The 27,181-nt window shown below is 43.3% G+C and overlaps 1 protein-coding gene across 1 annotated transcript in view; it reads left to right on the forward strand.

The window, feature by feature from the left end:
- The window catches only part of DOP1B (DOP1 leucine zipper like protein B), a 110,623-nt gene extending 91,841 nt beyond the window's left edge, over positions 1-18,782 (forward strand). Inside the window, exons 28-37 of the mRNA XM_060150912.1 lie at positions 1,923-2,008; positions 2,243-2,352; positions 2,476-2,622; positions 3,647-3,708; positions 4,213-4,341; positions 14,502-14,638; positions 15,660-15,715; positions 15,940-16,101; positions 17,604-17,733; positions 18,236-18,782. Of these exons, the coding sequence (XP_060006895.1) occupies positions 1,923-2,008; positions 2,243-2,352; positions 2,476-2,622; positions 3,647-3,708; positions 4,213-4,341; positions 14,502-14,638; positions 15,660-15,715; positions 15,940-16,101; positions 17,604-17,733; positions 18,236-18,487 (1,271 nt within the window). The 3' untranslated portion in view covers positions 18,488-18,782. The remainder of the gene's footprint in view (positions 1-1,922; positions 2,009-2,242; positions 2,353-2,475; positions 2,623-3,646; positions 3,709-4,212; positions 4,342-14,501; positions 14,639-15,659; positions 15,716-15,939; positions 16,102-17,603; positions 17,734-18,235) is intronic.
- Positions 18,783-27,181: the final 8,399 nt, after the last annotated feature.

Raw genomic sequence — 27,181 nt, forward strand, 5'->3', positions numbered from 1 at the left:
CAAACAAGGATGACTTTGGGGTTTTTGTTGTTTGGTTCTTTGTTTGTTTTATTTATTTTTGGCCGCGTTGGGTCTTCATTGCTGAACACGGGCTTTCTCTAGTTGCGGGCGAGTGGGGGCTACTCTTCGTTGCGGTGCGCAGGCTTCTCATTGCGGTGGCTTCTCCTGTTGTGGAGCACGGGTTCTGGGTGCACGGGCTTCAGTAGTTGTGGCTCGTGGGCTCAGTAGTTGTGGTTCGCGGGCTCTAGAGCGCAGGCTCAGTAGTTGTGGCGCACGGGCTTAGTTGCTCCATGGCACGTGGGATCTTCCCGGACCAGGGCTCGAGCACTGCGTTGGCAGGTGGATTCTTTTTTTTTTTTTTTTTTTTTTTTTTGCGGTACGTGGGCCTCTCACTGTTGTGGCCTCTCCCATTGCCGAGCACAGGAAACACTCTCTGGAGTGTTTCCGGAAACACTGTGCTTCTGGAAACACTCTCTTCTCATAGTTTCCACGACTCCATGTTCTCTTGGTTTTTCCTCCTACACTGCTGACCTTTTCTGATTCCTTCCCAGACATCTCAAATGTAACACATGCAAACCCAAGCTCCATCTCCCTCTCCAGAATGTTCTTGCTTCAGACTTCTCCACCTCAATCAATTGTTTAAACCAAAAACCAAAGTCATGGGACTTCCTCGGTGGCGCAGTGGTTAAGAATCCACCTGCCAGGGCTTCCCTGGTGGCGCAGTGGTTGGCAGTCCGCCTGCCGATGCAGGGGACACGGGTTCATGACCCGGTCTGGGAAAATCCCACATGCCGCGGAGCGGCTGGGCCCGTGAGCCATGGCTGCTGAACCTGCACGTCCGGAGCCTGTGCTCCGCAACGGGAGAGGCCACAACAGTGAGAGGCCCGTGTACCGCAAAAAGAAAAAAAAAAACAAAACCGGAGACAAGGCAGAGAACACGGATATAAATGTTCCAGGTTAATAACACATAGCGGCCAAACTGAGGGCGTTTCTGTTTGTTTACATTAATTTTCTAAATGAAATATGAGATGAGGTTACCAGCTGAGGAGGGACAGGTATCGATGGTTATGGAGGGAGGAGGTGAAAGAACTACGTTGGAGACTGGGAAAGCCAGCACAGCGCTGAGGGACATGGGGGAGGGTTATCTAGGAGCATCAGGTCATTTTTGAGTTGCACAGTCATGAAGTAAAGTGAGATCTGTTTCAGAGTAGTCTGGTTTTCTCCAGAGCATTTAGCTGCATAGAGCTGCATAGGCAATCATTGGGTTTAGCCAGCTTTGCATTTTTCGAGGTGAGTGCTTCAGAGGGAGAGAGAAGCAAAAAAAGTGAAGGATGTTTGCAAGGGGGACGATAGACCACGGGTGTGGGTGGGGAGATAGAGAAGTGAAGACCTGGGGGGATTGATAGGTAGTTAAGGACGTGAACTCAGGGGGTTGGAGGCTTGTGCAAGGTTTCAGGAAATTGTCAGAGCAGCATTCCAGGAGTAAGTGAGCAGGAAAGGTAAGATGTGGTCACTGTAGGGTGCTGCAAATGGAGACTTTGGAAATTCATGAGGTCAAGGGTATGATGGTGACAGTGGCTGGCTGAGCTGGAACAAAATAAAAACTTGCTGGAAAAGAAAAGACTAAGGGGCTCGGAGGCCAGGGTGTTAGAGGGGTCATCCAGGGGGATGTTGAAGCTCCAAAAATGGTGATGAGAATAGAAGCAGGGAGGAAGACAGTGAGTTGGTGCTGATTTATTTGATCAAAATACCCAGATTCTTAGTTGCTGAAGTTGAACATGTTAGCGGAGAAGAATACGTAACATGTACGTACGTACAGGGTCAGTGTGAAAGGCGGGAGCTCATGACTCAAGTTCATCTGATGCTTTGGGGGCATAAATGGTGACCTATTGTCCTGATTAAAACACACATGCCTCTTTCAGCAGATGCTGCTGCCCCCGCGTCAGCAATGGTGTCTGCGTCTGCCCCTTCGGTGTACAGCGTGCAAGCCCTCTCCCTCCTGGCAGAGGTACATATGCATCTGGCTTGTCATCCCCCCACAGAAGTGAGGCTTTGTGAGGGCGTTCATTCTCAGGGGCCAGGGCGCACGGGCTGCACCGTCCCGGGTGAGTTCATAAGCCAGAATTGGCCTCAAGCTGCCCCGTGGAGTTTTCTTGTTAGGCTGTGTATACCCCGAGGACTGAATTTTGTATTGCCGCCTGCTTTAGGAGATTTCTGTTTTCTGGTGGTCCTGTTCTTCTAGGTTCTGGCATCCCTCCTGGACATGGTTTATCGAAGTGATGAGAAGGAGAGAGCGGTGCCGTTGATCTCACGTTTGCTTTACTATGTTTTTCCTTACTTACGCAATCACAGGTAACGCCACCTTCTCCATTGTACCCCACCCACGTGTGGAAAGGTAGCTTATGGGAAATGTGTCCAGCGGGGTTCCTTGCACCATCTCTGACCTTGGCCCTTTCCCCTTCCCACCCCTTTCAGTGCCTACAATGCCCCCAGCTTCCGGGCTGGCGCCCAGCTGCTGAGCTCTCTAAGCGGTTATGCCTACACGAAACGAGCCTGGAAAAAAGAAGTCCTGGAATTATTCTTGGACCCGGCCTTCTTCCAGATGGACACTTCTTGTGTGCAGTAAGAAATGCTGTCCTGATAAAAAAAAAAACGTGCCCTGAATCTTCAAGTGGAAAAGTGTTTGGGTTTCTGTAATTAATTCTCATTCCTGAAATGGAAGCACAGCTAGCATCAACCCAAATCATAGGACACCACTCACAGGTTAACTGTATTTCTGGGAACAGAATTAAGTCTTCTAAAAACTACAAAGGTGGCTTTTTTTAATCAGGAGAAGAATTTCAAGTACGAGAGCACATTTTTCCTAAAGAGCATTGCATGGGGTTCCAGTGGTACTTGGTCTAGTACTACTTTATCTTGTAATCACAAAATGCTTGACCAGCATTAAGATGACGGGGCTCCATGGTGACACTGCGGTGTCCTTATCCCACTCTTCGGCTTACACTCCCCGATTCCTCACTGAGACCTTGAGGCTGGCCAGGCTCTGCGCGGGCAGTGGAGATCCGTGGCATCACAGGCACAGGATGAACTAGCTGTGCCTTTTTCTTGGAGGTCAACAGAACCGCCCGTAACTCTGCCCCTGGCTTGACTGAACAGGTCTTCATTAATGGCAGGGGGAGACGGTGGAGACTGGCCAGCTTCTTTATGTGGGCTGAGGGTTTGCCCAGCCACCACCAGCGGCCATGGCTGTAATCCTGTTGCACTGTGGGGAACCCATTGAGAACAAGTGGTATTTGTCTTCACAACCCCCATTCTTTCCATTAACACAAGTGTATGGACATCATCTGTGTGAACACATTTAAGGGCAACCCTTGTGAAAGCCAAGGTACCTTGACAATTTGTGTTTTCTTTTATTGTGAGCTGGGAATTATTCATTATTCCCTATGTTATTCATTCCCTATGTTAAGGTTATAAATGAAAAGCTTTTGCTTAACGTTTCCTTATATAAAAACTATTCATCCCTTTCACTAACTTTTCAGAAAGCAGTTTTTAATAGATCTTAAAGGGACATGTTCTTTTCTTGATGCTTTTAATCAGACTGTCACCCTTTGCATATTTAATTAATTTTGCTTTTTTTAATATCCAGTTGGAAGTCCATTATTGACCATCTTCTGACTCATGAGAAAACAATGTTTAAAGATTTAATGAGTAAGTTCTTCTGTTATGTGCACATAAGTCCCACTTTAAAGGACCGATTCCTTTTGGTCATAACCAGCTTTTACCACGTATTTCAGAGCCCAGCTCAAACCTTTTTTAGTGCCATTTCAGCCACAGAGTGTAATGTGACGTGCAGAATATGTCGGGACTATGTGAATGAGCCTTCCCATTTCCAGTCTATTGACACGAATGCCTTCAACTACCTTTTTTGCAGTTTTATAGCGGAGAAAATACTTTTGAAAGTAATGATAAGTTGACCACAATTGGTTAGGAGTACTTTCTTGTACCTCATATCCTCTTCAAATACCCCATCACTCAGTATCATGAAAGAAATAAGAACTTTTATAAATGTAAATACTTGAGTAACAACTGCATGCCCTTAATCAAGATCATGATCTTTCACCAGGGAAGATAGGAATAGTAGGAATTTCTCATCACTTACCTCTCATTGTAGTGTTCTCACTAAATGGAACTTATTTGCTCTATTTATTCCAGCCATGCAGAGCAGTTCTTTAAAACTGTTCTCAAGTTTTGAGCAGAAAGCCATGCTGCTAAAGCGCCAGGCTTTTGCTGTCTTAAGTGGAGAACTTGATCAGTACCACCTTTACCTTCCTCTGATCCAAGGTAAGAAGACCTGCCCTCCCCCAGCCCACCCCCCCCAAAAGAGACAGGCCCACAGTGGCCAACATGGCTGGAAACCAGAGGGACCCAGGGCAGGTGTTGGTGGAATGGTCAGACGTTAAATGAGTACTCAGCAGAGGTGATTGTAGAAGAACTTCGGAAATATATCGGTAAATCTGAAACTTTATTTTAAAAATCAGTTATTATGGGACGTTCCTGCTGGTGCAGTGGTTGAGAATCCACCTGCCAATGTAGGGGCCACAGGTTCGAGCCCTGGTCCAGGAAGATCCCACATGCCGCGGAGCAACTAAGCCCGTGCGCTACAACTATTGAGCCTGCATTCTAGAGCCTGTGAGCCACAACTACTGAGCCCACGTGCCACAGCTACTGAAGCCCGCGTGCCTAGAGCCCGTGCTCCACAACAAGAGAAGCCACAGCAATGAGAAGGCCGCACACCGCAATGAAGAGTAGCCCCCGCTCGCCACAACTAGAGAAAGCCCGTGCACAGCAACGAAGACCCAACACAGCTGAAAATAACATAGAAATAAATAAATTTATTTTTTTGAAAAGGCAAGACAAAAATCAATTACTATAATGCTATTAGTTTTTAAAATTTTTTAGGATATTTATTTATTTTGGGCTGTGTTGGGTCTTTGTTGCTGTGCACAAGCTTTTCTCTAGTTGCGGCGAGCAAGGGCTACTCTTCGTCGTGGTGCATGGGCTTCTCATTGCGGTGGCTTCTCTTGTTGCAGAGCACGGGCTCTAGGCATGGGGGCTTCAATAGTTGTGGCTTGCGGGGTCTAGAGTGCAGGCTCAGTAGTTGTGGCACACGGGCTTAGTTGCTCCATGGCCTGTGGGATCCTCCCAGACCAGGGCTTGAACCCGTGTCCCCTGCATTGGCAGGCAGATTCTTAACCACTGCGCCACCAGGGAAGTCCTATAACGCTATTAGTTTTTATTAGGTTGTTTTTTAAAGTCTGGCTGTGCTTCTTCAGCACTGTCTCCTGCTGGATCCCTCCTGCAGTGCAGATACTAAGTGAGGCCAGTGACAGAGCAAGATTTTGGAGAAGTACCTGATTTTTCCTTAGCAATCTTTTCTCTTCTTCATACTCGCGGTATTCTTTGTCTGCTTCAAAAGTGAATGATTGTGGATATTATACATGGTTTTAAAGGTTTTTCCCCCTCCTCATAAAATGTTGAGTTGGCGAAGTGAGCATTCTGTTTTAATTCATCCTCCTCCAAGATACAAAAGAACTCTCAAACAGGAATGTGTTTTCCTTAAGACACGTAGCCTAAATGGAATATAATAAAATAAACAAGCTTTCAAGAATTGTAATATCACGAAGGCTAGTATAACAAACAATTTTACAAATATTAGAATTACGGTGTAAATCCTTTTGGGGTGCTCAGACTTATTAAAGTATAATTTACATACAGTTCTGGCTATACAGTTCTATGAATTTTGATAAACACATGTAGTCACGTAACCACCACGGCAGTCAAGATTCAGAACATTTCCATCACCCCAGAAAGTTCACTCGTGCCCCTCAGAAGGCATCTCCTCCCCTTACCCCCTGACCCTGTCAACCACTGAATCTTCTTTCTGTTCATATATTTCATCTTTTCTGGAATGTCCTATAAATGTGAATGTGATTAGACAGTATGTAGCCTTTGAGACCGGCCTCTTGTATTTGAGAGTCATTCATTCTGTTGTATTTATCAATAGCTTATTTCTTTTTATTGCTATTTATCTATAGTATTCCATTCTGTGGTTTGTTCCAGTTCACCAGTTGAACATTCAGGTTGTTTCCACGTAGAATTATGATATAAATCTCTTACTCTACCCTGTTAAAAAATGCTCTTATAAATATCTGTCGGCTCACAAAGCATGTGTTTTTCCTAAATATTTTTATTAATTCTCAGCCCGCGTCCCTACTTGATTAACCACTTGAAAGGTCTTAATTATTTTAGGTCAAAACATTAACAGCTTTCACGGGTATTAATTATGACAGTATTTTATATTTGCAACAATGAAAATACCATTATACTTCTACTGACATAATTTCAGCCTGTAAAGCAGGTAAGGAGATGTTCATGACCTAACGTCCTGAATACTTAAAATGTATAAAAGTGAATATTCAGATATTGACAAATCCTTACTTGACTCACTAGCAGGAGGCTGCTTGGATCAGAGGGTGGCCAGGAATGCCGTTAAAGGTGGTGGCAGCCCTCCAGAGACTTTGCTCAGTGCAGAGTCAGAGCTGAACTTCGTTGCATACTTACAGGATTTAAAGGGGAGAAAGAACAACGGGAACCACATTTCCTCTAGTTCACAGGCGGCATCTGTGGTGCTGCTTTATGCACCTGGCCATCTGACAGTGGTCCAAAAGCGCAGCGTGAAGTTCACTTTCTCAGCAGGAGAGCATGGTAGGCAGTGCATTGTACAATCCTTGCCATGCCTTCTTTTTTTTTTGGCGGTACGCGGGCCTCTCACTGTTGTGACCTCTCACGTTGAGGAGCACAGGCTCCGGACGCGCAGGCCCGGCGGCCATGGCTCACGGGCCCAGCCGCTCCGCGGCATGTGGGATCTTCCCCGACCGGGACACGAACCCACGTCCCCTGCATCAGCAGGCAGACTCTCAACCACTGTGCCACCAGGGAAGCCCCATGCCTTCTTACTTTGGGAGAAACACCTGCACCTTCTCTCCCCCATGTCCCATCGCACACTCTCCTAAAACCTGGGGTGAGGCCCAGAGAGCTAAAGAGACAGTATTAGATGTGTAGAACAAGAAGAGAACAGACAATGGCCTTTTTCAATCAGTGGTATGGAGAATCTGACTATGGCAGGGTGTAAACATCCAATTCTGAGAAATCATGGCTCAGAGAGGGAGAGAGAAGTAGAGGCAACATAATATTATATACATACAACATATATGAAAGTCAGCATAATGCTGACCCTAAATAGGAGATAGTCTGGGGGCCCTTGGGGAAAGAGGAATTTCTCCAAATAAATACCCTCCACTTTGGATAGCTCACGTGCTGTTTTTTTTTAAAAAAAAAAATACTACATGGGGCCTCCCTGGTGGCGCAGTGGTTGAGAGTCCGCCTGCCGATGCAGGGGACATGGGTTCGTGCCCCGGTCCAGGAGGATCCCACATGCCGCAGAGCGGCTGGGCCCGTGAGCCATGGCCGCTGAGCCTGCGCGTCCGGAGCCTGTGCTCCGCAACGGGAGAGGCCACAACAGTGAGAGGCCCGTGTACCACCAAAAAAAAAAAAAAAAAAAAAATACTACATGTTTGAAAAAGTAGAGTGGACTTCCCTGGCGGTCCAGTGGTTAGGGCTTCGCACTTACACTGCAGGTGGCACGGGTTCTGTCCTTGGCTGGGGAGCTAAGATCCCTCATTCCACACAATGCAGCCAAAAAATAAAATAAAATAAAAATACCTGTTTGAGTCCTTGTTTTAAAAACATAAGAGGAAGAAGGAAACATGTTTACCCCCTTCCGTTTTTTACTAACTGACAGTTTGCAAAGCCCTTGCCTCTGTATTGTCATCGTCCCCAACTTCCCTAAGGTCCTGGGGTGATGGGATTCAGAACGTTCTCTGACAGTCTCGGGACATTGACTGGCCCCATGGAGCAATGACGCCCCAGTCAAGGGAGCAGAGGCATCCAGAAGCTCCTGAGTTGCACAACCTGGTGACTAGTTGAGACCAAATCAAAAGAGGCAGGAATGGAGAAGGTCTGGCATCTCTCCTCTGGGGTCCTCACCCCCAACTGATCACCATCAGGTAGCACTGGAAGAGGTCGATCGATGCACTCGGTGCAGAACTGAGCAGCTTCTCACATCTTGGCTCGTAGTGACATAAATTTTGCATTGATCTCAAAAGAAGTAAATCGGCTCAAAGCAATTATTTTTTAAACAGGAGGGACGATAAAATGCTGCTTGTCTAGGATGAAAGGAGGACAGGCTACAAAGGCCCCTGATGAGGGGATCAGAAAGGTCTAGAGGGAACACTGTTCCCTCTAAGCTGATGAGTGTGGCTCATTCCAGGTCCATTGAAGTCCTTCCCATCTTTTAAGTTTTCTTCATTGTCCTTTATTAGCTCCATTTGTACATCAGGATACTGGTGCTCAGAGAGATTAACAGCTGCGTAAAGTCGCATTGCCACTAACTGGCACGCCCTGGGCTGAAATCTGAGCCCTCTGGCTCCCAACAGTAGGCTGTGTTCTTTAGCAGGTACCCTTTGAGGCAGGTGAGTTTCACAGATGGGAAATGGGCTCAGCAAGGTTATGTGCAGCCTAAACGAGGTTCTGCAACCTTGACAGTGGTGCAGAGGTTCTGGCTCAGGGCTTTCTCTGGCTCTGCTCACCCAGGACTCCTTCAGCTTGTAAGGTTTATCACTCAGCTAAGAAAGGAATATTAGAGATTCTAAAATAGATCATCTTGGCTGAAGAATCATCTCACGAATTTAGCTTTTATTTGGAGCGTCAATATGAAATATGCCCCGTGTGTACAAACCACTTTTTTTTTAATACTTTTTATCTCGAAGTAGATTAAGACTCACAAGAAGTTACACAAATAGTACCTGGTGTTCCTGTGTACTGTTCGTCCAGCTTCCCCCATGATAACATCTCACATAAGCATAGTCCCTCATCAAAACCAGGAAATCGATGTGGGAATATTACCATAACTCAACTTGAGATTTTTTCAGATTTCACCAGTTTCTACAATGCACTCTTTGTGTGTGTGTCTGTGTGTCTAGTTCCCACATACAAATTCTTGTAGCCAACACCACAGCCAGGATTTAGAACTCTTCCCTCGCTACAAAGCGACACCCTCACGTCACTCACTGCTTTGTATAGTCACACCCTCCACCCAGCGCTAACCCCTGGAAACCGCTGAGCTGTTCTCCATCACTTTAATGTTATATAAATGGAATCATACATCATACGTATTATGTAAATGTCACCTTTTGAGATTAGCTTTTTTCATTTAGTACAGTGCTTTTGAGATCCATCCAAAGGCAAGTGGGGTATGTTCATGGGTGTATAAAGAGTTTGATCTTTTTTAATGAGTACTAATACTCCATTTTATGGATGTACCTCAGTTCATTTACCTGATGGACATCTGGGTTGTTCTAGTTTTTGGTTATTAGAAATAAAGCCTAGGGGCTTCCCTGGTAGCGCAGTGGTTAAGAATCCGCCCGCCAATGCAGGGGACACGGGTTCGAACCCTGGTCCAGGAAGATCCCACATGCCATGGAGCAACTAAGCCCGTGTGCCACAACTACTGAGCCTGCGCTCTAGAGCCCGTGAGCCACAACTACTGAGCCCGCGTGCCTAGAGCCTGTGCTCCACAACAAGAGAAGCCACCACAATGAGAAGCCCGCGCACCGCAACAAAGAGTATCCCCCGCTCGCCGCAACTAGAGAAAAGCCCACGCACAGCAACAAAGACCCAGTGCAGCCAAAAATAAGATAAATGAAATAAATAAATTAAAAAAAAAAAAAAGAAAGAAGCCTCTGGCGATCCAGTGGTTAGGACTCTGTGCTTTCACTGCAGAGGGCCCAGGTTCAGTCCCTGGTCAGGGAACTAAGATCCTGCAAGCTGGGATAAATGCACAAGGGTTTGTTTACTGGGTTCTATGGTAAACGTGTGTTTAACTTCATAAGAAACGGCTGAACTGTTTTCCAGAGTGGACGTACCATTTTGCATTCCCATTTAAACAGTAATTCAAATGTCATTATCCTTTTTTTTTTAACATTTTTATCTTTTACTATTTATTTATTTATTTGGTTGCACTGGGTCTTAGTTGCGGCAGGTGGTCTCCTATTAGTTGCAGCTCGCCGACTCCTTAGTTGCGGCACATGGGCTTGTTAGTTGTGGCTTGTGAGCTCTTAGTTGCAGCATGTATGTGGTATCTAGTTCCCTGTCCAGGGATCAAACCCGGGCCCCCTGCATTGGGAACGTGGAGTCTTAACCACTCAGCCACCAGGGAAGTCCCTCGTTATCCTTTTGATGTCTTTAGAGATACCCCTTCTTTCATTCCTGATATTGGTAATTTGCTTTCTCTCTTTTTTGGTCAGTCTTTCTAGAGGTTTATCACTTTTCTTGTTCTTTTCGAATAACCACATTTTAATTTGATTTTTCTACATTATTGTTGTTTGTTTTGTTTCCAGTTTCATTTATTTCTGCTTTTTATTATGCCCTTCTTTGTCCTTGCTTTGGTTTTATTTTGTTCTTTTTCTGGTCTCGTGAGGTAGAGGCTTGGATTATAGATTTGAGTGTTTTCTTCTTTTATAATGTAAGCATTTAGTGCTATAAATTTCCCTCTCAGCAATACTTTAACTCCATCCCACAAAATCGGGTATATTGTAATTTTCATTCATTTCTTTATATTTTTTATTTCCTTTGATACTGCTTCACCCCATATCTAATTTAGAAGTTTGTTAATTTCCAAGTGTTTCTGGTTATCTTTTCGTTATTAATTTCCAGTTTGATTCCATTATGGTCAGAGAACATTCTTTGTAGGATTTAAATTTGTTGAAGTTCGGTTATATCATGGGTCGTAAAGCAGTCTTGGTGAATGTTCCACGAGCACGTAATGAGATGTATTCTGCTGGTGTTGAGTGGAGTGTTCTACAAGTGTTTATTAGATCCTGTTGCCTGAAGGTATCGCTCAGTTCTTCTATATCCTTACTGACTGTTTTCCTAGGAGTTCTATCAGTCATGGGATAGGGATGTTGAAGTTCAGCTACAGTTGTCAGTACTTACTCTTCTTTGAGTTCCGGCAGTTCTCTCTTCAAGTATTTTACACCTCTGTTGTTTGGTGCACAGACATTTAGGAATGTTATATCTTCTTGTTGAACTGACCTTGCCACTGTGTAATGTCCCTCTTTGACCCTGGTACTTTCCTTTGCTCTGAAGTCTATTCTGTCCTATATTAATAGCGCCACTCCAGCTTTCTTAAAATGTTTGCATATTGTATCTTTTTCCATCCTTTTACCTTTAACCTACTTATATTGTTATATATTTTTAAGTAGTTTTATCTTTTTTTTAAATTTATTTATTTCATTTATTTTTGGTTGTGTTGGGTCTTTGTTGCTGCGCGAGCTTTCTCTAGTTGTGGCGAGCGGGGGCTACTCTTTGTTGTGGTGCGCGGGCTTCTCATTGTGGTGGCTTCTCTTGTTGCAGAGCACAGGCTCTAGGTGTGCGGACTTCAGTAGTTGTGGCACGCGGGCACAGTAGTTGTGGTTCGCGGGCTCTAGAGCGCAGGCTCAGTAGTTGTGGCACGTGGGCTTAGTTGCTCCGCAGCATGTGGGATCTTCCTGGACCAGGGCTCGAACCCGTGTCCCCTGCATTGGCAGGTGGCTTCTTAACCACTACGCCACCAGGGAAGCCATATTGTTATATTTGAAGTGAGTTTTGTGTAAGATAGCATACAACTGGGTCATTCCTTTTATCCATTCAACCAATCTCTTTTAGGTGACATGTCATGTCAGGATATATTATGCCATTTTATTTATTTTCTGTTTGTTCCTTTTCATTCATTTTGTTTCCCTTTTCCTATTTTCCTGAGGTTACTTGAACATTTTTTTGGCATTCCATTTTGATTTATTTAAAGTGGTTTGGGAGTATATCTCTTTATATAGCTTTTTGCAGTGGTTGCTCTAGGGATTACAGTGAGCATAGAATATACATACTTACTGTGGTCTACTAGTATCAATATTTTACCACCATTTGCTTTTCTCTTCTCCCATATGATACAGTTGTCTGAAATACTACATTTACATACTAGAACCAAAGGAGATAGAGATACACTTTTTGCTTTCACTGTCCAACATAAATACTCAAGAGGAAAGGATATTATTTATACTCATTTATTTACCCTTTCTGTTGCTCTTTAGTCATTCCTGATGTTCCATGTTTCCTACCATTATCATTTCCTTTCTGTCTGAAGAACATCATTTAGCCATTATTTTAGTGCAAATCTGTTGGCACTGTTCTCCTTCATTGAGCCTTTTTTTTTCACCTTCATTCATCTTGGTTTGGTTTGGTTGTTGTTGTTTTTTTTTTCTTTCACCTTTATTCTGGAAGGATGTTTTCATTGGAAATAGAAAAATTCTGGGTTGAAGTTCTTTTCTTTCAGCACTTGAGAAATGGCAACTTCTTTCTGACTCTATGGTTTCTAATGAGAAATCTGCTATTATTTGAATTATTCTCCCTTTTAGGTAATGTATAATTTCCCTCTGATTGCTATCAAGATTTTTTTTCTTTGTCTTTAGTTTTCAGAAGTTTGATTACGTGACTGAACATGATTTCTTTGGTTTTATCCCTTTTAGAGTTCACTCAGCTTGTTTTATTTGTAGATATATGTCTTTCACCACATTTGGAAAGTTTTCAGTCATTATTTTTAAAATATTTTTCCAACCTATACTCTTTTTTCTCTTTTTCTGTGATTCCAGTGCACAAATGTTAGCTCTTTTGTTGTCCCACTGGTCTATGAGACTGTTCATTTTTTTTTCTGATATTTTCTCTCTCCTTTGTTCAGCTCACATAATTTCTATTGATTGTGTCCTGAATTCCCCTCTTCCTCTGTCATCTCCATTCTGCTATTGAGCTCAACAGTAAGTTTTTCTATCTTGGTGATTCTATTTTTTAGTTCTAAAATTTCTATTTGACTTTTCTTTGTATCTTGTATTTTTTTGCTGACACTTTCTATTTCTTATTTGTTTCAAGCGTCCATAATTGGTTATTAGAGTATTTTTAGATAGCGGCTTTAAAATCCTTTTCCAATAATTCCAGCCTCTGTATTATCTCTGCATTGGTGTCTTTTGGGTATCCTTTCTCATTCAAGTTGAGACTTTTGGCATTCCAGGTTACATTCTTTTCAATTGCCTAAGCTGCAATAAAATAAAAAATTTAAAAACCACATGGAACCCACTTCCAGGTCATTCCTTAAGTCCCAAGGTTCCTACCCAGTCCTGCCACGTTTCCTTCACCTGTTTTCTGATAGTTGGTTTATGTATTTTTGTTCAAGGTTTTTGTTTGTTTGTTTGCAGTTAGATAAATAGGATGTATTATACTTACTCCATCTTGTCCAGAACTAAAAGCACAAACCACTCTTTAAAAATGCCAACCTGTTTGTCAAGTGTCTGATCTATGCACGATCCTTCATTTGGTCAGAGTATTTTTAAAGGCAAGAAGTAAAAACCCACTTAAGGGCTTCCCTGGTGGTGCAGTGGTTGAGAGTCCACCTGCTGATGCAGGGGACACGGGTTCGTGCCCCGGTCCGGGAAGATCCCACATGCCGCAGAGCGGCTGAGCCCGTGAGCCATGGCTGCTGAGCCTGCGCGTCCAGAGCCTGTGCTCTGCAACGGGAGAGGCCACAGCAATGAGACACCCATGTATCGCAAAAACAAAACAAAACAAAACTCATTTAAGCTACCTCAAGTAAAGAGAAGTTTATTACTAATTTACTACAGCGAATCTTAAGTGGCATGACCATAGTTCAGCTATTTCCTGTGGCAATTTGTCATCGTCCTAAGAAACCTCAAATTATGGGAAAAAATCACATTCTGCAAACAGTTATTTCAGTGGAGAAGTGGGGAAGACTGTTAGGGACTAGAGAGTTTAGCTTTTTTTCTTTTTCCTGCAGGAATTAAAGTTTTTGTCATGGTCCTCAAATCTAAACTTTACTGAATAATTCTATTTTATTCACGCACTTCACTTGCCACTCCTCACCCCCAAAATATAGTGTCATCTGCCAACCAATCTATATGATCTCATAGTTCCCTCACTCACCAAAGACTCTTCAGTGTCTGTGTCTCATGTTTCATCTTCTTAGAAGAATAATTACATGTTTATTGATCACACACTGGATTTCTGGCTTGAGCCAGAAGTTGTTGCCTTTCTACTCAGCTGCAGCAGGGGAATAAGAGGAACTTGATTCACTTCTTTAGCAAAAGCCACAAACTGCTGTGCCTCGCAAAGAACAGTGCTGGGGGCAAACACGGGGCACAGAACCATTCTCCCAACGCCCATCTCCTGTATGAGGTTCTCATCAAATGTCAACGCAATTGCAATTTTATTATTCCTCTTTGTCTAGTGAGAAACTCCAAACTGCCTATTTGTGTGACATCTCTAAAATCTTCTTTCCTTAGAACGCCTGACAGACAATCTCAGAGTTGGACAGACATCCATAGCTGCTGCTCAGATGTTTCTTTTTTTCAGAGTTTTGCTGCTAAGAATATCTGCTCAACATTTGACTTCACTGTGGCCAATAATGGTCTCTGAATTGGTAAGTGCAAATATTTTACTCTTGAAAGCAAAATTGGAGCTTTTAGAAATGCTTTTTCAGGAATAATATTTCATATATATCTAATTTTATCTGTAAAATTTTCAATCAAGTTGGTAGTGCGTAGTCAGCTCTTGCTTAAATAGCGATATTTTATCCTATAATCCTAGTTGCTCTCTCAACGTCAGTTATTCCAATTAATCTGTACAGTTTGATATTATTTGCTTTTTTTTTGGCCATGCCATGTGGCTTTCGGGATCTTAGTTCCATGACCAGGACATGGCAGTGAAAGTGCTGAGTCCTAACCACTGGACCACCAGGGAACTCCCTATTTGCTATTTTTTAAACTGTTTTTTTTCCTCCAGTTTTATTGAGATATGTGTCCTATAGCAGTGTGTGAGTTTAAGGTGTACAACTTGATTTGACTGAAGTATATCATGAAATGATTATCACAGTAAGTTTAGTTAACGTCCATGACAAGGGATTGAACCCATGGCCCCTGCATTGGAAGCACGGAGTCTTAACCACTGGACCACCAGGGAAGTTCCTTGTATTATTTTTTTAGATTCCACTTATAAGGGAGATCATACAGTATTTGCCTTTCTCTTCTTATTTCACTTAGTATAATGCCCCCAAGGTCCTTCCATGTTGCTGGAAATGGTAGGATTCCTCCTTTTCGTGGCTGAATAATATTCCATTGTGTATATATAAAACAATTTCTTTATCTATTTATCTGTTGATGGACATTTAGGTTGTTTCCATGTCTTGGCTACTGCAAATAATGCTGCCTGGATTATTTGCTTTTTTTTGTTACTGAGTTGTATGAGTTCTTTATATATTTTGGATATTACCCTATCAGATATTTGGTTTGCAGATATTTTTTTCCATTTCATAGGTTGTCTTTTCATTTTTTTGATTGTTTCTTTTGCTTTATTTGCTATTTTTTATGGACATATAAATTTTAAACATTAAGCTAGGTTTACTGTCTCTCAAATAGTAACTTGAATTCACATTTTTTTTAAAGATTCAGACATTCATACAGCTTGAAGAAGATCTGAAAGAGGACGATGAATCATTGAGGTGAGTAGTACAGCAGTCTGCACACATATATGAAGGTTAATGGACATCACCTTAAGACGCAGGGCTATCTAACACTAAATACTGTTTCCCTGAAGTAGTTGTGAAGGGACCAGCTATTCTGACCATTTCTTAAAAGGAAAACCTTCTTATGGACATTGCATAGGCAAAAGGACCACGGCAGATGTGAATGAATTTATAACAAGAGTTTCTTTGCAAATTTACAGAAACAGCAACAAAATCAACAGAATAAAAGTTTCAGTCTCTGATGGAAATGAGCCCTCGATGGGGGAGATACCCCAGAGTGAACTTATCCTATACTTATCAGCTTGCAAATTCTTGGACACAGCACTTTCTTTTCCACCTGACAAGATGCCGCTATTTCAGATGTAAGTCAGAGAAGACCACGTGTCTTCTTTGAAGCAGATGACTTTCTTTCCTCTTGAGCACTTTCACTTGTTCTTTCCTGTACAATATATAAGACACCACAGCATGGGTTGCTAGTGGCCGAGGAGCCTGCTCAGAATACCAAGTTTCACATTACTTGCAACATCTGTGTTTTGGGGAATTTGGCTCACAGTAGTGTTTATGTACGGGTTTCTCTTTGTGTGTGTGTGTGTGTGTGTGTGTGTGTGTGTGTGTGTGTGTGTTTAGGTGGCTTTTGCTATTGGGTTCTTATAAAACAGAGTCACCCACTGGTGATCCTCACTGGGTTTGTATAATTTTTTTGTCTCTTTGTTTTTAATTAAATAAATGGAACTTGCCGTCTCCGATTGGCTCTGCCCTTGTGGGCTCACATTTCCTGTGGGCTTAACACAGCTGCTCATTTGTCTAATTTCATGCCTGGCCCCAGATGCCACTTCTCTCTGTCCTATTTCCCCTACAGAGTGAAATCATGTAGAAATGTTTGTGCTTAGAAACACTAAGTGAAGGAAGCCAATCTGAAATGGCTACATACTGTCTGATTCCGACTATATGATGATCTATAAAAAGCAAGACTGTGGAGACAGTAAACAGCTGAGTGTGTGCCAGGCGGGAGGGGAGGGCGAGGCAGAGCACAGAGGATTTTTAGGGCAGTGAAACTACTTCGTATGATACATGTCATTGCACACTTGTCCGAGCCTATAGAAGTTACAGCACCAAGAGCGAACCCTAAGGTGAACTCTGGACTTTGGGTGATGATGTTGAGTCAGTGTCAGTGCATCGATTGTAACAAATGTACCCCTCTGGTGGGTGTGTTGGTAGTCAGGGAGGCTGTGCACGGCAGAGCAGGCCCCAGGGCAAGTGGGAAACCTCTGTACTCTCTGCTCAATTTTGGGTGAACCTAAAACTGCTCTAAAAAAGAAAGTTTTTTTTAAGTGAGTTCCAATGACATGAGTATGCACAGCAGCATTAATCATAATAGGCAAAAGGTAGAGAAATGTCCATCAGTTGACAAGTGGATAAATAACATGTGGTGTATCCGTACAATTAAATATTCTACAATACAAAGAAATGAAGTACCGACACATGCCACAGCACGGATGAACCTTGACGATATTAAGTGAAAGAAGCCAGGCACAAACGACCATGTATTATGTGATTCCATTTATATGAAATGTCCAGTATAAAAAAATCTGTACAGACAGAAAATAGATGAGTGGTTGCCTAGATCAAAGGGGTGTAGTGGATTGAGGGGTGAGGGCTAATGGGAACGGGGATTCTGTTTGGGGTTATGAAAATATCCTAAAATTGATTATGGTGGTGGACGTACAGTTCTGTGAATATACCAAAAGCTATTGATTTGTACACGTTAAACCGGTGAATGTGACTTACATCTCAGTAAAACTGTTTCTAACTCTTTAGGTGGGCTCCAAGCCAGCATGCCTGACCTCCGATTTCTTTCCTCCAGTTACAGGTGGGCATTTGTTCCAGAAGTAGACACAGAGGGCCCTGCCTTCCCGTCGGATCTAGAGGAGAATCACCAAGAATGCAAACCCCACACTGTCAGGATTCTCGAACTTCTAAAATTAAAATATGGGGTAAATGTTTTCCTTTTTAACAGTTATATTTGTGGCAGAGGGGAGAAAGGCTAGGCAGTGAGTGAAGTACTTCATGTGCTATTTGATTTTAATGATTTTGAACAGTTTTCAGAATGCCTCCTAACTGAATGTTCAGACTTGGAGATGGTTATAAATTTCATCTTTGTTTTAGCATGTATATGGCACTTTCTCATCCCAGTTGCTAAGGGGTAAAGCCTTCTGGGTGACACAGTCCTGTAGAAGTAGTCTTGCCCACAGAGTTCCTCTGTGACTCAGAGGAAGAGCCTGCCGGAGAGGTGACAGTGGCCCCAGCAGGGTGGGCTCAGGGTGAAATCCTGGTGGAAGATGGCAGCTGAAGACCTAGGATTTGAGTTGATGCTGCTACCATCAGCGCTGACAGTGAATTTCATAAAGGACCCATCTCTTAGCTTTCACCGCCTGCACGTGCCTCGCGTGCATCTCTAACCCTTAGCAAAGCCACGTCGTTGTGGGTTTTTTGCAGGATATCAGCAGCTCCGATGAGATCGCCATGAAGAGCGAGTTCCCTCTTCTGCGCCAGCATTCTCTTTCCACCATTAGGCAATTGATGCCATTCTTCAAGACTCTGAATTGTGCCTTTAAAACCCAAAGTAAACTGCCTGCTGACACCCGGGGGCCTCTACTTGTGGAGTCGCCCGTCGCAGATAGCTCAAGGGTCTTGAAGCACCTGGAAGAATGTGTTGAATACGATTTTTTGGAACATCTGGAATGTTAACCTTGTAAGCCAGAACTTGTTTAATCCATTTACTGAGACTTCGAGAAAAAACAGGATATATTCAAAACAAAAAAGGAGCCAGGATAGTGCTTTTAAACAAGTGTGTCTCAGTTTTGAAAGTAAATTTCAGATCATTTTTCTGGTGGGCACCAAAATACACCTCCCTGAACGCCATGTAATATTTTTGGATCTGATTTTATGTTTCTTCCTCAATTTATGTAAAGAAATAAAATTAATATATCATCTAGTGGTGGCACAACATTTGTGATATAAAGTAAAGGATGAAGAGATTGGAGAGTTGTTTTCTTTGTTGCAGATGTATGGGTCTGTGTCAGTACACCTCTCTAAAAATCTTGTTGACTATTATTTTAACCTTTCTCACATATGTCCCTTTAAACATTTATTTTGGTACCACATTTTAAAATGAAAATATATTATTTTCTGAAAATACTAATTGCCCGTTACCATCGACTATTCAGAGGTGTGAGCTTGCAGATATCTCATTGTATTTAACTCATGCCCGTTAAAATCACATGTTCACACTCTTCTGCTGGGTAAGAAATACATAGTTTTCAAAGGTCTGACAGCTGTAACCTTAGTTATGGCACCACGGTGTGCCTGGCCAGCACTTTCCATTTAACATAAAGCAGTCAGCGTGGTCATGGAGCCTCTAATGCCTGAAACTATTGTCAGGGAAACTCACTCTTTGGACTCGTCCTTATTACTCTGTCATTTCTGGGATCTCTTTACCTCTCTGCAGACATTGCTGTTGATGAAAATAATCCCTTCCTAGGCACAGACTCCTCCAGGCTGGCAGCGTGTCATCCCACTCTTTTCGAGGCTCTTTGTCTCATGCCAACTTCCTTATTTAGACTCCCTCTTGGTGCCCATCCTCTGAGGTGAGCACCCTCACTCTGCACCAGTGCGCGGGGCTTGCCTGCCAGACCTGCCTAGCTCATGTCCCCTTTTCAGCCACCAGGGCGTCGTTCCATGACCTCATTTTCCGGGCCAGACGATGCAAACTGTCCTTCCTAATGTGTGCTCTCAGATCCATCCTTTCTATAGACAAGGGTGTTTGGGAACTTGACCAACATTATTGGTTAAGTTTCTCCTAACATTCTACTACGTATTAGTTTGTGAACACTGCAGACCAATTTGTGTCACTAGCCCCAAGATAGGATATGGGGAGCACAGAACCACTTGGTTCCCTAAATAAGGGCTAAAAGTAAGAATCAAAAAGCACCACCATATATGGGTATTCATACAAATACGTGTTAAAAATTACATGGAGGGACTTCCCTGGCGGTCCAGCGGTTAAGACTCCTTGCTTCCATTGCAGGGAGCGCGGGTTTGATCCCTGGTTGGGGAACTAAGATCCCGCATGCCGTGTGGCACAGCCAAAAAAAAATAATAAAAAAAATAAATAATTACATGGAAACTATGTTGTTTTTGTCTGTGTTGGGGGGGTATCTTTAAAATCATTTGCAAGTTTGGTCACTAAAATATTAAATATTGAAGTGTAGAATTGTGAATTCAATGTAACTTATATGATGATTTCCCTATAATTCAGGTTGTGAGGAGATAACCATATGCTGATTAATAGTTAACATCAAGGTGGGTACATATGATCACGTATCAAAATTGACAACAGAACTAATAGCTTATTTATATCATCAGTAGCTATTATGCCATGAAAGGTCGTTCTTGTATCTGTACCTAGATTTACAAATTTTGTTTTTTCTTTTTTTCCTCTCCAGTATCTAGAACAGCTTAATGGTCTCAGTCAATACCATATAAAATTTAATCCTTATTTATTAATAGAAATCTTAAAAGAGATTTAATAGTGCATCTCTGTTTATCATAGAACACTAGGAAAGAAGTCTTATAAATGTGATGTATATCTAAGTCTTTTGTCCGTGTACACACCACAGTGGGTGAGGGCATAGGCTCTGAATTCAATTTGCGTTTGTTATTCAGCTTTACCCACATGCTAGGCTGGACATATACTTTGTTCCTCAGTTTTCTCATCTATACAATAGAAATATCGACTATAACTACCCCTCAGGGTTATAGCAACTAACCCTCTCTGTGCTCCCGCTGTGGTTTCTATAGTTGTTTTTTTTCACTTGACTTTTTTTGGGGGGTCTTTTATGTCTTTTTTCTCTTTTAACTTTTTGTTTTATATTGGAGTATAGTTGATTGACAATGTTGTCTTAGTTTTAAAAGAGAAAATGGAGATTTTTTTTTTTTAAGTGTGAGGAAAAGCAAAATCAACAGTTCCTTTTTGCCTTCCTGCTTGCAAGACGACCGCTGTGACTCATTTCCTCTCAGAAGAAGTTAAGCCATGTGTCCAACCCAAGGACCAAAGTGCTACTTCTCTGGGGGCAAGCAGTGTGCTGGGTCCCGTGCTCTAACAAAGCAGACTTTGGAACGCACGGAGCTACAGGAGGGTGTGGTGGGGACGTAGCCCTTAGGAGCGGGTATGAATGGTCGTCACCCCTGGAGTGCTTCCCAGGGGCCAGGCGTTGTGCTGAGCGCGGCACATGGGTGATTTCCTAACCCCCGTGAGAGGTAGGGACTGTTCCTCAGTTCTCCAAAGTCTGCAGAGCCAGGAACCGAAGCCTAGGTCTGTCTTGCTCTAGAGCACTATGTTCTCAAGTCCAGGGCTGAGAAGTTTAAACAGGAAAACCCTGCAAGGGCTGCTGCCGCGTGGTGCCGGGTGGGAGACAGCTTCTGAGGACACCCCGCCCAGCGGGCTTCCTGCTGAAACAGCTCCTCCCAGAGCCTCGGCACAGAGCAGGTGGCTCCTGCCTCTCAAGGGGTGGTGAGGTGTTTTAAAGCAGAACAAGCCTTATTTTCCAGCATTTGTGTTAAATTAGAAGTTAAATTAGTTAAATTAGAAGTAGAAGTAGCTGGATTCATCGAGATGGTTGATGAAGACTGTAATTAGAAGCTTTGAACAACAACCTGGGAGACCAGACAGAATCTGGCCTTTGGAATTAAATTGAGGTAAGACAATGCCTTCTGCCAGGTATCATTTGCAGTTTAGTAGGACACACAAACCCATGAACATGGAAAAGTAACACCATCAAAGAAGAGTCCACCCATTCTACACTAAGGGGCAACTGGACGTTGTGAGAATCACTACGTAGTATCTTACCATGCTTACATGTTTTGTTAAGTTGTATAGTCATCATTCCATAAGCTGAATTCCATCATCTGCAATCGGACTTTGTGCTGTCTCTGAAGTTGAGTGAAGAGACCCCCTTCAACCTTTTTTCAGGATGGTTATGAGGACCCGGCGGTTAGAAATCTCAGTTGTGGTTAGAATCCAGCAAAGCAACTTTACTTAACAGGGGTCCTCTCTCTGGTATGTGCACAGAATCATCCAGAGAGCTTGTTAACTTGCAGAAGGCTTAGCCTCCGCCCCAGAAAGTCTGAAACAGTAAGTGGGGTGACATTCGGGAATCTGCCTGTGTAATAAGTTATCTTTGATGCTAGTGCTTTCTGGACCACTCTTGGAGAAACACTAGTTTGCAGAGCCACGAGTTCACAGAGATGATGGCTTGGATGGAAATGAGGAAACCCGCAAGGCGGAGGCTTGTCTGCTTACTTCTCATCCTATACAGGTAGCTCTTTCCAAGTGGTCCTGCATCTAAATCAGTAAGCCTACCTTTAAGCCAAGGCAGAAATGGACTTTAAAATTGGATCTAGGGGCCTTCCCTGGTGGCGCAGTGGTTGAGAGTCCGCCTGCCGATGCAGGGGACATGGGTTCGTGCCCCGGTCCAGGAAGATCCCACATGCCGCGGAGCGGCTGTGCCCGTGAGCCATGGCCGCTGAGCCTGCGCGTCCGGAGCCTGTGCTCCGCAATGGGAGAGGCCACAACAGTGAGAGGCCCGCGTACCGCAAAAAAAAAAAAAAAAAAAATTGGATCTAGGAAGAGTACAGCTGTTCCTCAAAGAGTTTAAAATATAATTACCCTATGATCCAGCAATTCTGCTAAAAACAGAAAGCAGGGTCACAAAGAGATATTTGCACACTCATGTACGTGGCAGCATTATCCACAATAGCCAAGAGGTGGAAATAACCTGAATGTACATCAATGGATGAATGGATAAACATATGTGGTGTAGACATATGGTGGAACATTATTGAGCCTTAAAAAGGAATGAAATTCGGACACGTGCTACAACATGGATAAACCTTGAGGACATGATGCTAAGCGAAATAAATCAGTCACAAAAGGACAAATATGATTCCACTTACATGAGGTGCCTGAATAATCAAATTCATAGAAACAGGAAATAGAATGGTGGTGGCCGGGGGCTGGGGGAGAAAGAACTGAGGAGTTAGTGTTTAATGGGTACAGAATTTCAGTTTGGGATGAGGAGAAAGTTCTGGAGGTGGATGGTGGTGACGGTTGCACAACAATGGGAATGTAATTAGTGTCGCTGAATTGTACACTCAAGGGTTAAAATGATAAACTTTATGTTCTGTATATAATACCACAATAAAGTTTTAAACCCCAAAAATACTGTGAATTTAAAGTGAGAGTAGGGGAGACAGCCAGGGCTCCCCCTTATCTGGTGAACAAGTGTCTGTGCCATCCTGAGTTTTCCACCCAGAGTCAACCAGAAGCAGATGGGAGGTAGAATACTAAGGAGAAACTCGCCCTTCAATGTTTCAGCTTTAGAAAAAGAAGTTGCTTGGGCTTCCCTGGTGGCGCAGTGGTTGAGAGTCCGCCTGCCGATGCAGGGGACACGGGTTCGTGCCGCGTCTGGGAGGATCCCACATGCCGCGGAGCGGCTGGGCCCGTGAGCCATGGCTGCTGAGACTGCGTGTCCGGAGCCTGTGCTCCGCAACGGGAGAGGCCACAACAGTGAGAGGCCCACATACCGAAAAAGAAAAAAAAAAAAGAAAAAGAAGTTGCTTAACATTTTACCCTAAATTGAAATTGTAATTATGACTCTTGGGGCCTGATGGGATTTTCTATCCTCCTGAAGGCCTCAGCTACCTCTCCTGTCTCCTCCAACCACTCGGGGTTTCTCATCTCCTGCATTTCTTTTTTTTTTTTTAAATATAAATCTATTTATTTATTTATTTATTTTTGTCTGCTTTGGGTCTTCGTTGCTGCGTGCAGGCTTTCTCTAGTTGCGGCGAGCAGGGGCTACTCTTTGTGGCAGTGCGGGGGCTTCTCATTGCAATGGCTTCTCGTTGCAGAGCACGAGCTCTAGGCACGCGGGCTCCAGTAGCTGTGGCACACGGGCTCAGGAGTTGTGGCTCACGGGCTCTAGAGGGAAGACTCGGTAGTTGTGGCACATGGGCTTAGTTGTGGTGCACGGGCTTAGTTGCTCCGCGGCATGTGGGATCTTCCTGGACCAGAGCCCGAACCCGTGTTCCCTGCATTGGCAGGCGGATTCTTAACTACTGCGCCACCAGGGAAGTCCCTCTCCTGCATTTCTTACATATGTTGTTTCATCCACTTGATACTATTTTCTCCTTCTCTTTCACCTGGCGAAGTCCTACTCAAGTCGTTTGTTGGTTTATTTAACAAATACATGGGAGCCCGTCTTTGAGATCCAAACTCCCTGGCCTTGCTTCTTTCTACACCTCACAGCGAGGCACTTTCCCAGTGTGGCCCTATGAAATCACTGAATAATGTAGTAGCCCATCACTGGTCCAAGGTAAGCGCCCTTTTGTGGAAAAGACACAGCCTGTATCTTCAGTTCCTTCAGTGTCTGACATCGACGAGCAGCCAGCAAATAGCTAAATGAAAAACATAAATGTTGATTTATCTGCCCAAGGTGGTGCTGGAAGGAAGAAGAAAGGGGAGTAAAACAAAGTTTGAATGAATGGATTTGTAGGACTAGGCAGTGTGGGCTCAGGGAACAGTGGGTTTTCCCCCAATCTTGGCCTCTCCATCACTCTAAGAATCCCCTCCCTGAGACTCATGTGGTTTCCCTGATGACCACTTGGGACACGTGAGGTGTTCTGCTTGGCGTGCTTTCCCCACTCTGTCCTGCTGTTCCCAGCACTGCCTGATTACATAGCCCAACCCATCTGAAGCATCTGTGAGAACCACCCATTCTGTCTTCACCTGGCTTGTCCTTAATTCTTACTGGACCCTTTGATAACCAAACACTTCCGTACTGTATGGAGAAGGCACACTTGACTCTGTGCACTAACCATTACTGCTCAGAGAGCTTTGTGTTGTACTAAAGATACTACAGTAACTAGTAAGCACTTGATTGTATATTGTCCCATGTTTTCCTTCCAATTATTTTGTTTGTTTCTGAATCTAAGCCAGCCTATCAATCTAAATTCCCTCAGGAAAAACACAAGCTGTTTGGGGACTTCCCTGGTGGCGCAGTGGTTAAGCATCCACCTGCCAATGCAGGGGACACGGGTTCGAGCCCTGGCCCGGGAAGATTCCACATCCTGCGAAGCAACTAAGCCCGTGCACCACAACTACTGAGCCTGCGCTCTAGAGCCCGCAAGCCACAGCTACTGAGCCCCGCACACCACAACTACTGAAGCCTGCGCACCTAAGCCCGTGCTCCACAACAAGAAAAGCCACTGCAATGAGAAGCCTGCACACCGCAACGAAAAGTAGCCCCCGCTCACCGCAACTAAAGAAAGCCCACCACGTGCAGCAATGAAGACCCAATGCAGCCCAAAATAAATAAATAAATTTATTTTAAAAAAAAGACAAGTTGTTTAATATGATTGGGGGCAGGGGGTGGAGCTCGTGGCCAAATGAAGATTATGATTGGCCTAAAGGCAAGAAAATTCAATCAGAAGTTAATATGTACACATCAGTATCGTTTTTTTTGTTTTTGTTTTTTTTTGCGGTACGCGGGTCTCTCACTGTTATGGCCTCTCCCGCTGCGGAGCACAGGCTCCGGACGCGCAGGCTCAGCGGCCATGGCTCACGGGCCCAGCCGCTCCGCGGCATGTGGGATCTTCCCGGACCGGGGCACAAACCGTGTCCCCTGCATCGGCAGGCGGACTCTCAACCACTGCGCCACCAGGGAAGACCAGTATAGTTTTTTTGACATCAATATCTATCTATCTATCTATTTATGACCAGTTATGCGATAGATGAAATCTCACTGCCAATAACAACAATAATAAAATAGGAAAAAAAAATGTATAAGACCTCCTTGAAGACAACACTACCAAAGCAGAAAAGAAGACTTGGAGCTAAAGGGAAGGTTTACTAGGTCTTGAAGAGGAAAATTAAACATCATAAAGTTGTAAATTTTAACTTACAGCGTAAATTCTAAGTTAAAGAGTAATGAAGAGAACTAACCTCAGATCTTTATATTATAAAGCTAAAATAATTGGTACCAGTGCAGGAATGGACAAGAGGTCAATAGAACAAAATGAAAGTCTATCAATGGACCCAAACACATAGAAAAGTTCAGCATATAATAAAGGTGGTACTTCAAACCCATAGGGGGAAAGAAAGGTGTCTTATTCAATAAATGGTGTTGGGATAACTGGGTACCCAACAGGGGGAAAATAAGTTGGATTCATATCTCACATCTTTCACCAAAATAAATTCCAAACAAATCAAAGATTGAAACCATGAAGAAACCATGAAAATGCTGGAAAAATTGAGGAAAATATATTTATATAAGCCAACAATGGAGATGAAATTTCTTAAATGAACATAAATTCCACAAGTCTAAGAGAAAGTTCTATAATTTTGACTATATAAATTTTCTTTTTAAAATTCTGCACAACAGGGGCTTCCCTGGTGGCGCAGTGGTTGAGAGTCCGCCTGCCGATGCAGGGGACACGGGTTCGTGCCCCGGTCCGGGAAGATCCCACATGCCGCGGAGCAGCTGGGCCCGTGAGCCATGGCCGCTGAGCCTGTGCGTCCGGAGCCTGTACTCCACAACGGGAGAGGCCACAACAGTGAAAGGCCCGCATACCGCAAAAAAAAAAAAAAAAATTCTGCACAACAAAAATCATCATAAGCAAAGTAAAAGACAAATGGCAAACAGAAAAATATTTCAGACATATTACAAAGGGCTAATTTCTTCAGTGCTGAAAGAACTATCAAAAGAAACAATAGAAAATTGGGCAAAAGATATAAACAGGGAGTACACACACACTGACACACACACACAATACACACACACACACACACACACACACAATTGGCTTTTACAAATGTAAAAAGACACCCAAACTTACAATATGAGAAAAAAAAAATTGCTCTGAGATTTTAGTCACTGACCATTTCAGGAATATCAGTGAAAGGGGGAAAACAGCCTCCCCACTTCCATTGCTACAGAGTACACATTGGTACAAGCTCTGTGGAGAAAATGGGGCAATTTCTACCAAAAGTAAAAATGGATGTATTTTTGACCTCACAATTCTACTTCCAGGAATTTATCAGATATATATACATATGTGCAAAATGACTTATGTACAAGTCATTCATTGTAAATATTGATAATAGCAAAAAGTTTGGAGACAACCTCAGTGTCCACCAGTAAGAGACTGACTACATGAATCGCAATACATCAATGTAATGAAATGTTATGAAGCTGTAAAACAATGTGATGAAGATTTTCATGTACAACTACGGAAGGCTCTCTGAGATATATTCCATGTAAAAGTCGAGATGTGTAACTGTGTAGGTTTGTGAAAGCAACCAGTTTTCACGTTGTTTTTTTTTCT

This window comes from Lagenorhynchus albirostris, chromosome 5, assembly GCF_949774975.1.
Source record: "Lagenorhynchus albirostris chromosome 5, mLagAlb1.1, whole genome shotgun sequence".
Classification (NCBI taxonomy): domain Eukaryota; kingdom Metazoa; phylum Chordata; class Mammalia; order Artiodactyla; family Delphinidae; genus Lagenorhynchus; species Lagenorhynchus albirostris.